Source organism: Phalacrocorax aristotelis, chromosome 3 (assembly GCF_949628215.1).
Source record: "Phalacrocorax aristotelis chromosome 3, bGulAri2.1, whole genome shotgun sequence".
Taxonomy (NCBI): domain Eukaryota; kingdom Metazoa; phylum Chordata; class Aves; order Suliformes; family Phalacrocoracidae; genus Phalacrocorax; species Phalacrocorax aristotelis.
The window spans coordinates 37,143,679-37,159,877 of record NC_134278.1 but is presented as its reverse complement, the minus strand read 5'-3'; the positions used below and the strand labels follow the sequence as shown (position 1 = coordinate 37,159,877).

General features: G+C 38.4%; 1 protein-coding gene across 1 annotated transcript in view; it reads left to right on the top strand.

The window, feature by feature from the left end:
- The window catches only part of ELOVL4 (ELOVL fatty acid elongase 4), a 31,821-nt gene extending 20,778 nt beyond the window's left edge, over window positions 1-11,043 (top strand). Inside the window, exons 3-6 of the mRNA XM_075087146.1 lie at window positions 505-585; window positions 7,112-7,283; window positions 9,516-9,643; window positions 10,131-11,043. Of these exons, the coding sequence (XP_074943247.1) occupies window positions 505-585; window positions 7,112-7,283; window positions 9,516-9,643; window positions 10,131-10,406 (657 nt within the window). The 3' untranslated portion in view covers window positions 10,407-11,043. The remainder of the gene's footprint in view (window positions 1-504; window positions 586-7,111; window positions 7,284-9,515; window positions 9,644-10,130) is intronic.
- The last annotated feature ends 5,156 nt before the right edge of the window (window positions 11,044-16,199 follow it).

The following is a 16,199-nucleotide window of genomic DNA, read 5'->3' as shown; positions in this document are numbered from 1 at the left end:
TTTTCTGTGTTTGGGTTTTTTTCCCCTGGATTTTGATTGGTATACTGTTTTAAGAATAGTAGATCCAAATTATTTTATCCTTGTCTATTGGAGAAAGGCCTTTCTAATCCATCACGGGAATAGCGTTTCTGTCATTCATAGTGAAAGCAATTAGGTACTTTCTGTATCTGAAGCTAGAGCTGTCAGAGGGAATACTCATGCTTGAATAACTTAAGGTCATACTGGAATCCTTACTAATTTGTGCAGGGCTCTAATAGTCTGGCAGATACATGCAGGGAAAAATGAGTACTTTCTTTTTAATTTACAAGAAAAAAATAGGTACTTTGTAACAACAGGTTGTTAGAACTAAATATTGTCTTCAATAGTGTTGTCAGGGCTGATAGGGATATTTTAAATGTAAATGTTTCTGTTCAGGTAAGTTTGTAGCAAGAAATTTGCTGATAATTGTTATGAACATGTTTTATGTAGCATCTTTCCCCTCACGTATGACTTTAAATTTTTCAGCTGTTTTTGTCTTCAAGAGCTCGAGGGTACAGCTATGTCTGCCAGACTGTGGATTACTCAGATAATGTTTATGAAGTTAGGGTGAGTATTTCTTCTCTTTGTTTTTGTATATGAATGTGTGTAATATATAGCACTACATGATGGTTTAATTTTTGTCTGCAAATAGTGTTTCCAAAGTTGTGCTGTCAGCCATGGTTGTATCCCGTTATATTCTCACAGATGGCTTCAGGTTTGACTACACTGCACATAGCAGGTTTAATCAAAGTGCATCAGTGTATTTGCATTAACTTTCATCTGACTGCTACAAGTAAGGGTAGTCTTAAAGATACCATCCTTGGCTTCATCCGTGGTTGTACAACCCAGGATAAACCTTGTATACATGCTTTGGTTCTAGACCTTGCTGAAGTTTATGATACCAGGTTAACCACAGCAAAGGTGTAATGTTCTCGCTAGATTAAAGCAAGTAAGATTTGTCAGCATATGCTGTGGTTGCACTTCACTCATGCTGGTGAGGCAACTTTTTGTTTCCTTTACCCATGTTTGGCTTCATGAGGTCTTGCTGGCTTCTGGCAGGTGTATTATCGGTACGTTTCATTGCAGAAGCTTAGATTTCAAATGCGTATCTTTTGGAAAGCATTCAAATTAAAATCAAAGTGCAGATGCTTGTTAATTTCTGTAACACTGTTGATTAGCTCATGTACTAAACCTTATCTTCCGGCAGAGCTGACGCTTGAGAGTCTATCAGCTGTTCTTGCAAGTTTCATCTACAGATTAGAATGTGTTCCTGAAAATGTAATGAAAGTGTGTTATAGTCTAAATACATTTAATATTTATAACGCATTTTGAAAAATATCTGTCTACAAGGTGACATGGGTAGTATTACTCAAAAGCTTGTGCAGGGGTGGTAGTGAGGAGGATCGGTTTGTGTCTTACACCTTGTATATAATGGCTGATATTGCAGAACAGCTCTGTGTGTAGGTTGTTATTGGCCTTAGAGTAGTCATCTATCTTTCATCTTTGCCAATACTGTGCACTCACTATTTCAGTGACTAGAATACTTCTGTTAATAGTTTTCTTTAAAAACAAAATCTAGCCAAGAATAACAAATGCTTGACAGCTCTTTTTTCTCAATAGATAAGCAAGATAGAATGCCCTTGTACTCACTGGATGACAATGAGGCATATATTGAAGGAATTTTTATAATAGCTAAGTACAAGAGGTAGTGATTTTTAGTACACAAAAATTGTGTTTTGTAGCCTCACTTTTAGGTACATTTTTTGCGGGGAGGCTATGCAGGGGTCAGACCTGCTGAAAAGAATTATCTTCCATTTTGGTCATTACAACAAACTAAGGATTATTATACAATGACATAAAGACAAAATGAACTGCACAAAGGATTTTTTTGCATATGATATGTCCAGAAAAGAAAGGTTGCTCTAGGAATATCTACTCTTTGGATTTCTTGACCTTTCAAGTTTTTTTTCCAAACTTGTGGACTTGCATAAAGTTTCTAAGGTTTTAAGTTGTAACATGTTCAGTTTGCAACTGAGGGAGTTGAGGAAGCAGGGAAAATTGAGTTCTCTCAAGTTGTTGTGGCAACTGTATAGTATGTTCTTAGCCAAGACCCTTATCTTGATCATTATCTGGAAGTTCTTTTGAATGACTTCTCAATTTAGGTAAATATTTCTTAATATAAACCTGCCAACACAATTTGAAAATGTAAGTAAATGTGGGCTGCTTTTTGCAATTTTGAGTCTAGAATTGATAAACCTTGTATCACATCTCTCATGCCCTTTTAATAGATCTTGATTCTAAACATCTAGTATCTGTTGGCACTGGGTTTTCTCTGAAGAGGAATGCTGCACTGCAACAGTAGCATTAATTACAAATGCAATAACTTTATTTGTAAGAGAATGAGTAAATCAGTCCTGTATTAGTTGGATAAAGGAGACTGGGACTATCTCAAATGGAAGCAGCACTGAGCCCGGAAAGCATTACGGAACATGCTCTGGAAAGCAACAGCTTCATACATTACTTCATTGTGGGGCTTAGAAAGCTGGAACAAATACTGAGAAATGTGAAGCTAATTGCATGTGGTGGTCTAAATGGAAACTTAGAAGCCCTGTTTCTATCTTACTGGGAGTGTGCCACTATGATGTTGCCGTGTAGTGTCCCCTTTTGACCAAAGCTGCTGCTGAAAATGAGTGATCAAGAAACCATCCTTTGTTCCTCAAGGGAGTACAGAGAGCTGGTAAACATTGTCCAAAAAAGAAAAAATAAAAAAGTTTGGCTATCCTGGGTGCCAGAGAATGTCTTTACTCTCCTCTCCAACACACATTGTGTTTCAGGACAGTAAGCCAATGGTGATTTCAAGGGAACAGTGTAATGGCATAAGGTGGCACTTCTGTATTATCAAGCAACACTAGCAATCTGCAGCTCACGGGCCTAAGTCAGACATAACCTCTTTGTTTTGCCAGTTTTTAAGGGGATATTCTTCCATGAATTTGTCTGTACACTTTCTTCAACTTTATCAAGCTTCTGGCTTTCACTGACAATTCCTGTAATTAGTTTACACATAGTATGACGAAGTTGGTCCTCCTACTTACTGTTTTGAACCTACCTATTCCCGTTAATCTCATCCAGGCTCCCTTGGCTGTTGTTCTACAAGAGGCAACAGACAACTGGAGCAAGGAGGGATGGAAATTAGATTCCACAGTTGCAGGGGAAGGAAATTAGCCTCCACGGTTGCAGAAGTAAACTCCTTTCTAAAGGACTTATCTTCTGTGTGTAGTAGGTAGCAACCTTACTGACTGCTGGCAGGAAGTTGAGAAGTGTGTTTTGTAATTGGTTATATATATATAAAAAAAAACCCTGTTTGTAGTAGAGAAGAAAGAAAAGGGTGAAGAAATCCCCAATAAGGGATGTTGAAGCTGCTGAAGCTGCTGAAGCTGCATCTTGGAAGAACTTTTTTTGGTTGTAGCTTAGGAGTCAAAATAGTAAGTGCAAAGGGCCGAGGTGTTAAATCCATGCTTTGTATAGTACTCCCCTGGGGAAGCTCCAGTACTTGAAGTGAACTGTTTCCTGATACTGTCTAACTTAAGGCATGTTAATGTCTGTGAGTAGTCACTTTCCCCTTCTGCTTACATGTGTGTTCTTGTTTCCCGGGTCAAGGTTCATCTATTTTATTAGCATTTCTAGAGAGCTGAGAATTAGGAATCTGGGGCTATGTGTATTAGTTAGGTCTTAGTTTTAAGCGTGCTGATAGTAATCATAAAGGTGAGCTATGGTTGTCTTCTGTATTGTAATTGTAATCTGCATTGTTTGTATTTATGTCTACGGGTTGACTAGTTTCCCCTTATGTAATAAATATAATAATAAATATAATAATAATAAATATAATAATAAAATGGGAACTTGACCTAACAAAACAGACTTTTCATGGTCCTGTAAGCAAAATTCTATAACTGAAGCAGGGGAAAACAGTTCTGTTTAAAAAAAACCTTCAATTTTCCATACTACCTTGGAAGTAGTACCTGTCCCTTCCAACACCCTACTGGATAATTGTCTCCAACCTGAAATGATGAAGGATGGTGCAGGAATGGAGTCCCATGTTAAAACAGCCCTGTGTTCAAAAACCACGCAGCAGGAAGAGGTCATGGGATCGGACCTCTTGTTGACCCCTTTAATCCTAGGCTGTAGTGTAATCTTTCTGTGCCATCTGGTGTTTTAACAGACTTAAATCAGCACGTATGAAAATTGCCAGAAAAGGTATGGTTGTGACTAGTACTAATTATTTCAGGAATATGCCTTTTTAATGCATATTTTCTTTTAACTAAATCTTCCTTTCATGTTGTGTCCAAAGAAAGGCTACAGGTTAGGTCCTAACTTCTGATGCTTTGCGGAAGAAGTTTAACAGTAGCCATCTGCTTCTGACATAGCTTACATATTGGTGTATTGCTCTACTTCATTTCTACCTTCTGTCATTGATTGCATGCGTGGCCTTGGGCAAATGACTTAACATCAGTTTTATTTTTTTTCTGTATCTATAAACTAATGATCAGAACACCTGCATAAGTTATTGGGAGCACTGAAATAGATCATCAGTACATGAAACCTGTCAGGTTTGAGAATAAATGGTAGTAAAATTCAGTGATAGGAAGAGAGCAAAAGAGCTGTCAGGCAAAAAAAAATCTACGGGAACACAAAAATCAGCAGGTACAATCCTGCAAAGAAATGGAGGCTGGTTTTGTTCTTAAGTGATGGGAAGCATTTTGATGAAAAGTTCAGCTGACTTTGATCCACAGGCTGTAATTGCTTTCTGTGCAAGGCAGGTGGAAGTCAAAAGAAGAGGAATGAGGTGTGTTAAATGACTTGTCCAAGAGCATATAGTGAACCTGTGGCATCTTGGGCATAAAACAAAAATTTTTAATGGATTTTTTCTGCTTACATTTAGCTCTGTGTCATACAGTAAATTGGCTATTTGCTTATTGGCTATTTGGCTTATTTTTCCACTGTTTCTTTAGCAAAATGCGCATCAACTTTATAAGAGATCTTATGGCAGTTTGCTTGTAACTGACCTATTGATTCTTTAAAAGTTTCTCGGAAGGAAGGACCTCCAAAGAGCTTAGGTATTGTAGTGCTGGCTTGCCATTTTATGGATATAGTCCAAAATGTTTATTGTTAACTCATGAGATGAAAAGGTGCTTATCTTAATTTATTTAAGAGATGCAGCTTTAGCAAACATCTGTAAAAGATGCTGGACTGTTATGCTAATCTATGGGTGTGAGACAAAGGCTTGATGTGGGTGTTATTAAAAACCTGACTACCTGTCCCAGAGGCAGAACTGTACTGGATATTAAGCAACATTATATATATAAATTTTTTTTTTATACATGTATATATATTTTTTAATGGCTCTTGCATCTTGCCTGTGTGTCTGGGAGCTCCAAGATCTGTGGGAGTAACTTTTCTCTCATTAAGCCTCTCTCCGACTTTGACAAATACTAGTATCTTTTTATATAAAACTAAAAAAATCTGCCTCCTCTTCTTACCTGCAGTAGGCTAAATCATGTCCAGAGAGTGAGAAGGGTATTCATTAATGGATACATAGAAGTCCGCAGTTTGGCAACAGTAAGTTGTGCAGTCCCTGTGGGAAACTGCAGAGTCTGCAATGCAGATCTGCGGCACTCTTCAGCTCCCATGCTGCTTTTTTGCTTCTGCTGTAATCTCTCCTAAAATGTTCACCAGTCCAATTATGGCTGTGACAAGCTTATTCTGAGGAGAGATGTGTTCCTTTCCCACTAGTTTGGAACGGTGGAGGAAAACACCATGCAGGGCTGTATCGTTGCTCTGTACTGCTCGTTCTCCCGATCCCCCTTTCTCCCACTTGCCTAACAGTACGTGTGTATTTGGGAAGCGAAGCTACTGCTGTCTTAACTTTTTCTTTTCTGTCTCCCCTGGGGACTGAGGAGGTGGTGGGATTATTTCACACCATGTTAAGGTAAGAAACTCTGATTTGCCATCAGATGAGTCCTGAAAGACCAGGTGAACTTACAGATAGGTGTGTTGTGACATTGCCTGTTCTTCTTGCTGGTGGTGCCATTTCCAACTCTTTTTTTCATTCTCTCTGTGAGTCACCATCTGGGATATGTTCTGGTCCCACCCTTGCATAACGAGCTAGATGACTTATGATGCCAGGAACTAGACTTGTTGCTATGCTTTGGGATCTGAAAGGGAGTCCCCACCACCACCATACTCCATATCATAGTATTAGCAAATTAGCAGACCTTCTGGGTTTTATCTGCTACAACAATATCCTAGTTTCAGCAGGAAGCCTTATTCATGTTGCATCTTGGGCAAGATCCACTGTAATGCATGGATTCAAAAAAGAGCTTCGGGTGTGTAGCACTGCCCTGTTGGGTAGCTGGGTTATGTCTCTGCAGCTTGTATTGCTCCTGTGGTCTGGTTTCTTCTATTCTCTGAGTGGCACAGAGCCACTGGAGCAACGCTGGTTTCCAGAGGCAGGGTACTGAGCAGGCCAGAAGAAGCTGAGGGGAATATTGCCCTAAGGGATGTGAAATCTGTACCACACTTGGCTTGTAAGAGTTACTTGGTATCTTCCCACTCATATGCCTGTGGTACTGAAAGACTTTTATATAAGGTTTCAACCTTTGCACCTTCATTTTATCATAATGTTTCTGCCTCGTTATTCTGACCACATCAGAGTGTTGCCTCATTAGTAAGGGAAGCCCTGTGATAGTCTTCTCCCACAAAGCTTAGGATAGAGAATGAGGACACGAACTCCCTATGTTTAACTGGTAAACTGTTTAGAGATGGCAAAGCTTTTAATTATGTTATCTCTTTTTTACGGTTGTGATTTGTGAGCAGTAGACTCAGAATAATACTTCTATGTCCAGACTAGATGAATGGACTATTGTTTTCCCTGTTGTGCTCATACCGTCAGAGGTTTGGTAACTCCACCTCAACATTTACCAGGATTTGGAGAAGGAAGAGGTGTCCTTCTCTTGCAGCAGATAAGCGAAGAGAACTTTATTCCGTTCAACTTGGAATCACTAAAACTTCTGTGTTGTCTTTTTTTTCATTGCAGATAGCTGCTGCTTTATGGTGGTATTATGTCTCTAAAGGAATTGAATATTTGGATACAGTATTCTTCATCCTGAGGAAGAAATTTAACCAAATTAGTTTCCTTCATGTCTATCACCATTTCACCATGTTCACCTTATGGTGGATTGGTATTAAGTGGGTTGCAGGTGGACAAGGTGAGCTCACTTCCTCCCATACCCTTTTGACTGGATATAAGGGAGAATTATTATTGTTTGGGATCAATGGAAAAAAGTTTTCGTACACTTAACAATATAATATACAAGACTTTAAAATAGCAATGGAGCAGTGTAGTAGCTTTAATGTAAGTAGCTTTAATGTGTAGAGTCTTCCTCTGTGGGAAACGTGGGGGAGGAAAAGATAACAGGGCAATAATCGAATGAATTGCAAAACTTCGTTTTCCTCATGGGCATCAGTTGCAAGCCTGAAGTTCTGTATTCAAAATTATCCTTCTTCTGTATGAAATAGGAAGATGAATATGTCTTGCCTAACTTTAATTTTTGCAGATACAGAGAACTGCAAAATCTAATTATGGGCCACAATCTGTGTGCAAATGTGATGAAGTTAATAGAAACGTTATTTTGGCATTATATCTGAGTTTGAGGTTTGCTTTCTTTTTTATAAAGAGGCATGTATAAAATTCTGAAACCTTCCCTTGAAGGTGAGCCCATAAATCTGTTGATTAACTTTTAAAACTTATTCTTAATGACGCAAGTCTATAATTCATTATCAGCCTTTTTTGTTCTTTGCTTCCTTTCTAAAGCCCCCATCAAAGAATTTTATTCCACTGCACTTGTAACATCCTCTCTTTCCTGCATTGTACCCTTTTTCCTGTTGTTTTGATTTGTCTCTCTCAGATTATAAGCTCTACAGAGCGGAGGGTTTGGGGAAAATACCCTGTTTTGTTTGTAATGTGCTTTTGTAGGCTTAAGACACTGAAAATAACATAGTAAACACCAGACCAAACTAGGATTTGGGGTTTGTTTTTTTTTTTGTCAAACCACACTACAACTTAATGCATGGGGCTTTTATGCTCTCATTTACTACGTATACCTTGTACTGAGTGGTTACTCTATATTCAAAAAGAGAAATATTTAAAATTAGTATCTGTGACTATCCTTTAATTTCTCCCAAGTAATCCTCAGGATGCGGCTACTCAACCAGACATTTCATGATCTTTATTGGCTACTGCACCCACAAAATAAACTTATTGGAGACTGGATGCAGTAAGACTACATGTAGTCTTACTTAGAAATTCCCTGCATATCTCAAAATGCTCTCTCCCTTGTTGCTTTTTCAGATTTTTCATGTTAAATATCTGCAGTTTTCAATACAACCGTTGCAACTATTGCCAAATTTATTTCAAGTTTTTGTGTTCTTGCACTACCTCTTAGTTTCTAGCCCCTGCAAAAGGAAAAGCAATAGTTGCTGTTCTGCATTTATGTAGAACTACTGGATAAATATGGATAGAACTATGTTCTTTTCTGTTCTAGTTGATAGCACAGCGCTTACATAGACAGATCTGTTAGAAACTAGACCCTATTATAACCAAGTGGGTCTAGACCACATGGGCATCTGAGCTGTTTGATGTCAGCAGCTATTGCCTGTATTGCCCTAATCTTGTACATTAGAGCCTTTTTGAGCCTCTCTGGCAGCAGTGTAAGAAAACCTTAACGAGATATGTTTCTGTTAAATGGCTGCTAATCTTGATAGAGCGAATAGATCTCAATGCAAATGAGAACTGTTGTAATTGTTTCCAGCATGGATCATTCTGGAAAATGCTATACTATACGTTTATATATTTAAGAATGCTGCATATTTTACCTCATAAATAAGGAAACTAAAGATGAGCAGTTTAGACAAACTCACTTGGCAATGCCCTTAAACATCTTATAACCACAAATGAAGTTTTGCTTTGTACAGTATTTTGGCCTCTTTCATCAGACTTCCACGTGAGTTTCTTGACTTCTTGCAGAAAAGTGAACCTTGTTTATTTAAATATAGTTGGAAAGATTTAAGTTCAGAACCTGATACTTTATCCTTTATGTTGTCAAATACCGGTTTTAATAACCCATTTTGCAAAACAATTGCACTTACACTACAACTATTGTGGAATCTGTGTGATTTATGTCTGTTCAACAAAAATCTTATGAAAAGCTTTTCCATAAGTAGTTCCGTGACAGATGTGACGTACTACTTGCATTGAACAGCTATTTGTGTCAGCACATGTTGGCAGTCAGGTCTATACAGTACTATTGAATATTTCAAAAGTGGAAGCCTGGCATGTCCTGTGCTTTATAATTTTAACTATCATGAAAAATCCTGGAAGAGACGACTTTTTTTGTTGTTGTTGAAATTATATTACAATCTTCCTTTCTGTTCCTGGACAGCTTTTTTTGGAGCTCAGATGAATGCGTTTATTCATGTCATTATGTACATGTATTACGGATTAGCTGCCTGTGGCCCTAAATTTCAGAAATACCTGTGGTGGAAACGATACTTGACCATATTGCAATTGGTAAGTAAAATTTCTCCCTTTATCTTGGAAGGTATTGCCTCGGAGTGGATTCGCATTTGCAGCACCTTTGAACAGATGCTGCTCCGTCCAAAAGTTCTTAGCTCTCTGATACAGCTCAAGTTAGAATGCTTCCCGGAGATGGAAGTATTTATTTCATCTCTCAAAAAATATGCAGCATAGATAATAGCTGTGTGAGTAAAGTCTAATACCACTTTACTGGTTGTTTCAACTGAATTGCAAAGACCTGCTCAAAAGGTAGAGAAAATCCAAATCTTCTAATGTCTGCTCATTTTTCTATTTCTGAAAACCGGCGCCAGGTACTGCAATAAATTTGATATCCCTGGTCAAGCATACGTGTGGATGCGTGATACGACAACCAAATACAGCTTCCCTACTGCCTCCCAATTTAGCAGTTTTTAAAACTTAATTCAATCAGACCTACAGAATATATCCAGACCTTTTTGATTCTATATTTTCTGTGTTTCAGGTGCAGTTCCATGTGACTATTGGCCACACAGCCTTGTCTATTTATATCGATTGTCCTTTCCCTAAATGGATGCACTGGGGTGTAATTTTCTATGCTGTCACCTTCATTTTCCTGTTTGGTAACTTCTACTATCGGACATATAAGCTGCCCAAGGAATCTCTAAAGAATGGCAAAATAGCAAATGGTGCTGTTGCAAATGGAGTAAGCAAACCAGAAAATAATGCAGTGGCGGAAAATGGAAAAAAGCAGAAAAAGGGAAAAGCAAAAGGAGAGTAACTTGATCCAGGCCTTAACCATTGTTGGCAGTGAGGAACCTCCAGTTTGGTTTGTAAAAGGAAGAAAAAAACCACTATCTGTACCAATTAACCTTAGGTTACCGAAGAGCTAGAACACAGATATTTTCATTATTTATGAAGATTGTTTTAAGAACAACACTAAAGTTGAATTTCTATTGTAATTATGTAATTATCATGCATATGGTCTCTGTGTAAACTTGTAGACTGCTGGTGTTGGTGAATGTAAGGAAGAATTGCAGTTGATTCCATGTTTAGCAGTCCAAAAGTTAATACTACCATTGATACAGGCAGTTCTGTTGACACCCACATTTCTTTGGGGGAGGGAGGGGAAGGAAGTAGCGTTTGGATACTTGTGTTTTCTTTCCAGAAAATTATTAAATTTCAAATTATGCCATATTATCTAATCAGAATGTGCAACTTTTCTTGTCCTCCTTGGAGAGTATCTTCAGACACATTATGTTTATGTGCTGTCAGAACAGTGTTTGACTTTTCAGACATTACTTGATTTAACTGTCTGTTACAAGTTGTTTTGGTGTTTTTTTTTTTTTCTTGTGTGGAAATCTACCTACCTCTTCATCCGCTGAAAAGAATATTGAACATTAAATAACTGGTTTCTGAAATATGGAGTCCTCTAATATAAATATCTGTTAACACTAATTCAGGAGAAAACATGGTTTCCTGTGGGAGTAAAAGGGATTTGGGGGGCGGTATTTTTTTGTCAAGTAATCAGTAACCATTTTAAATGTAAGCTTGAATTTTGGAGTAGTACTTGTAGTATGGCTAAGCAAAGAAAACATTTTAAGAATGTATAAATATGAAACAATAGATTGTTTGAAGCAAGCAGTAAAAGTAGGCCTGCTGCTTGTTGTCCGTGACCTGCATTACACCTGTGGTGCTGACCAATACTGAAAATGGTAAGATAATGTTACGGTGGAGAGAAAACAACGATGTGTAATTCCATTTAGAAATGCTGTGTGTATGGGTAGTCACGCTAACTACAAGACAGTTGCTTTATTGGGAGAGAGAATTTGCTTAAAAAGTACTAAATACATCAAACATAAAATGTTGAAAACACTGCAAATGCGTGATACCCATCAACACTCTCTTTGTTTAGACGCTTGCAGACAAAGTATTGCCAGCAGTCAGGCCACCAGTTTAATGTGAATGACAGAGATGGGCTTCTGAAACTTATTCCCAAAATATTCTCGTCTCTTTTCAACCTAATTGACAAAGTGATTATGTTAATCATTTTTAGTCAAAATTGCTAAAATAAGTAGAAGCCTTTTAGACGGCTTTTCGTCTTACTTGATACATTAAGGGAGTTCTTACTGCTCCTTTTGTGAAGAAAATATGGAAAGAGTTATTTTTCCTTCCAAATAATGTGATTACTAAGAGAGATGTTTTGAGCTGCTCAGTATGTTATGAGTGTAAGACGGGTGGAATTAGAAACCTGAACTCCCACGGTCCTTGCTCATCACTGCAGGAGCTACGTTTAGACAGCAACAACGCATTCCTCCCAGCTCTGGACAAAAACATATTCATAATTAGTGACAAACTTGCACCTGGCAAGTGACAGCATTGTTGCAGGAAAAAAGTACATGGAGCTGTAGGTGTAAAGTGTGTGACATGTTTAATAGTTATTACAACTCGACTAACCATTTGTCTGTTTACAGCATGCAAACAGGTCACATCTTCTGTGTCCCAGGTTTGTCTGTTGTCTCTATACTAAGAACTGCCTAAGCCCAAAAAACAAGCCCTTGGAAAAAAAGGATTGGATATAGTGTGTTGTACTCTGAAGTAATTCCTAATGCTGGAGTTGATTCAGCTGGGAGGTAGTTCATCTATAATCTCCACCACTGTGGATTTTACAGCAGAATATAGGATTGTGAAAGGATGTCTCTGCTGAGCTGCAATGCATGTGACCGTTAAGGTTCCTATCTGTTGTGTCTTGTGATTCTTCCAGCCTTTGTACTGAAGCTTTTTGCATTTGCATAACACTCTGTATTTACGAAGCGTGGCGTGGGGAAGAGGGATAGTGGTGTACCCTTCCTTCTTGGACAAATGCCACTACTCTTAACCAAGGCAAAATGCTGGCTGACTGGGTAACTTTGGAATGGCTAGAGGAGCAAATAACTACAAAGCAAGCTAGCAGATTTACAGCACACCTGCTACTCCAAAGTAATGGCTGGTGTGAATACACTTACCCTACTGTAAATTCAAGGTAGCTTACCCCACTTTCATTAAGGGGTAGCTTCTTTCTATTTGCAATGGGATGTGGGCAGCTAACTTGTAAATCTGTATCATTCCTTGTATTATGTTAAATTGGTTGTTTGCTCTGTCTTTCTTCTGGTAAGCCAGATCAGATAAACTGATGCTCTTAATGTGATCTAGCTCTGAAAGAGCATACTGAAGAAGTATTCCAGTACAGGTTCAGTTAACGTCTTTGCTACACTTTGTAAAGTAAGAATTATGTCTTGCATGTTGGCAAATATTTAAATAACTGAAAGTCAAATCTTCTCTCCCCTCATCATGCATGGAAGCTGCTTAAAGTCGATAACAGCTTAAGCCTACTGGCAGAACTTGAGTAGAATCCTACCCTCAAACTCTGGAGCACTCAGTAACTTTTAAGAAAAAAAATGAAGCAGCGCATTGTGGGAATGCATGTGTACACACACATCATGCTGCCTGGCCCTGTGGGTAAAACCAGTTTGAGAGCTTGGCATTTCATGGGAAAAAAATCAGTTATTAAATTGCTGGAACACTGCTGTTTTGAGTCCATTTTCTGCAATATGTTTTCCTAGGTCTGTTTATGATATATTTGATTGTCCATATGACTACTTGAGTCCCATTATGATCTTGAATATAATGGCCTTATTAAATGTGCATTTTTGTAGGCGTTCTCTTGAGTGCAATACTTTTGTTTCTGACTGTGCAGCCAAACTCACAGAGTATGGGGCTGAACTTGTACAGTTTTTTCTTTTCCAAAATTTCAGGCAACGATGCACACGTGAGATACTGCCAGATTCATTAAAGTCATCATTGAGTCCAAGGCACCTCAGAATTTTGCCGTAATAAGTAAAGTAACACAATGTATGTATAAATGTGCTTGCTATACACTGAACTGAAATTTAAATTATAAAATCTACTTTGTGTGGTATTTTTTTTTAATGCTTCAAATTTATTTAAAAGTGAAATTCAAACCATTTGGAGCTTTTCTTTTTTGCCAATGAAAAATACTTTGCTAACAGTTCTGAAGCTCTTGGACCAGAGTCACATAATTATTTCATGCCATATAAGTGATACCGTTTCATTTAGTCTCATCTCTAGCAGTGACAGTTGTTGGATTCTTTAGCACTTTGACAGTGTAAAATAAATACAAATTATCTATATATGTGTGTGTATATATGTGTACACATACATAGGGTATGTGTGGGGGTATATATATGGGTTCTTAGCAGGTTCTTTCAATATGTGAAGTAAATTATACTTCTTAAATGTGAAGTTGGCAGGAGCTAATAGAACAGTTCCGACAGCTCGAGCAGTAAAATGAGGCAGCTTTCATTGATCCATAGATCCAGTATCAGTCTTGCAGACATAAATAGTATTTGTCAGTCATCTTAGACATGGGATGGCAGACAAGCCAGATGCATTTCTTCCAGTGTAATAAATATTTTGAGGCATTGGTTGTAGATTCTGAGGGGAGGGACCTCAACTCGGAGGAGCTGAAGAATTACAGTTTTATAGTAGGGATCATTTTAGAAAACGGTATGAGTAATTTGCTCCAGGTAAGTCTTTGAAGTCATTGTAATCAAATTCTCTGTTTAACAGAGCACTTTAAAAACAAAAAATGTTTCTCTGTAGGTTCAAAAGCATGACCTATTTGATTATATGACTATTAACTACTTCCAGCTCCGGATCAGGAGAAAAAGATGAAGGCAAAATAAAAACGCTGCACTTTTTTTTTCAGGTTAACCTTAGGGCACATTTCTTCAGAGTAAGTGCTTGACCTCCATGTGCTGGGGAGGCAGGTAAGAAAGGAGTAAATAGCTATTGTGCTGAAAGGTCTCATTCCTAAAATAGCTTATAAGCACGCTTGCTGTCTCTTAAAAACTTGAGTGAAATTGTTCATGGTACATAAACCTTGCATGAAGTTAGTGTGGGATGAGAGTCATAATGTTCAAAGAGATATTTAAAATTAGATCTGTTTCAGTTGAAACTGAAGTGAATGGAGAGCTTATTAAGTATTTGGATAGTGTATTCATCTTGGTTAGAAGCACAGACTAAGTCAGTCTGGCACCTAGAGCGAGTCACCCATGTGACATCTCATTGTGTTGTGGTCTGATGAGTTGGCCCCTTTGCTAACGTAAGCAGTTGGAGCTCCATGGAAATAGGTGGGGTGGTTCCCATTTACGTCAGCAGAGTACGTTTAACCCTAAAGAACTGACAAAATACTTGCTTTCTGCCAGTATCCCAGGAGGATGAGGGAAATACATGGTTCAGGATGGTGCTTTGTGTAAGGTGTTCATGCTTTTGTAAACAATAAAAATAAAAATTACTTTTTTTCATGCTGTTTGGGTTCGGTTTTCTGCATTCTGTAGAAAGTTCTGTGTCCCATCTTGTTTCGAGATGCTTGCTGATTTTATACTGTTGCACAGATTGTGTTGATGTAATCTGTTCTGTAGCCCAGAAATTTGAGAGAAACACTTCAGTGGCACATCATCCCATATTAAGGTTTAGGGGACTCTGTAATTTTTAATATTGACCCAAAATAGTAGTCTAGTGGCTTTGAAGTCACCCTTAGGGAACTGACTGAAAATAGGATGTCCCCTTAAGGGAGAAACAAGTCTCCCGGAATATATTCCAGCTGTGCAGTGCATATATTGGCATCACATTTGTCCAGACATCATCTTAAGGCTGGGGAAAAACTGAAAGTGTCAAATAGTGTTGGCCTTTGCTACTAGCCCAGTATGTCTTGTGCCTTGGATAAGCAGGAGAGGGAGGGAAGGATCAGCAAAGTGAAAAAATGCATGCAGTGCCTGAATATAATGGTTGTAGCTAAGAAACCTCAATCAATCTTCTGTTTTGAGAACGTGGTGGTACAACAATCTCTATGCTGTTCCTCAGGCTCCAGATTGTTTGGCCCTGGAAGTATTAACAATTAGGAATACAATTAGCCACTTGTTTAGCTCTTGCTGAACACCGCATTGTGTTAATGTGATGTCTCTCACCCCGGGGGATCTGGAGCACTCTTGGCAGTAGGTGTAATTCATGATTACGTGTTGCTGTGTACTATAAGCTTCTTCATAGCCAGTCCACCAAGTATGATCAGTATAATCAACTTTATAATGCTGAGTTGCACCCATATGGCACTCCTAGCGCCTAAGTGCAAATAGCTGCTCTGGATGTCAAGTAGCAGACAACTGAGTCTGCCATCACAGCAAAATATGGTGTGGCCAATTCTTTCTTGCATAATTCGCAGCTGTTGCTTCAATTCACTGTTTACATCTTCCCTGAAATCAGAAAATACACAGTGTTCAGAGCAGGGTTTGTTGCTTTGACGCTTAACATATGCTGGTGGTAGGCACCCTGTCCAGGCATCTTCTCCGTAATACTCATTCCCCACCAGGAATCAAAAATAAGCACGCGTGGTCAAGCTGGGTTCATCAGATGGTTGGAGAGAGTAGGCTGGATCCTTTGGTTTTCATGTTTGGTTTTCTTTATTGTATCACTTGCTGCTTAATGTCCAGAAAATTGGGAATGTGGGAAAAGTTTT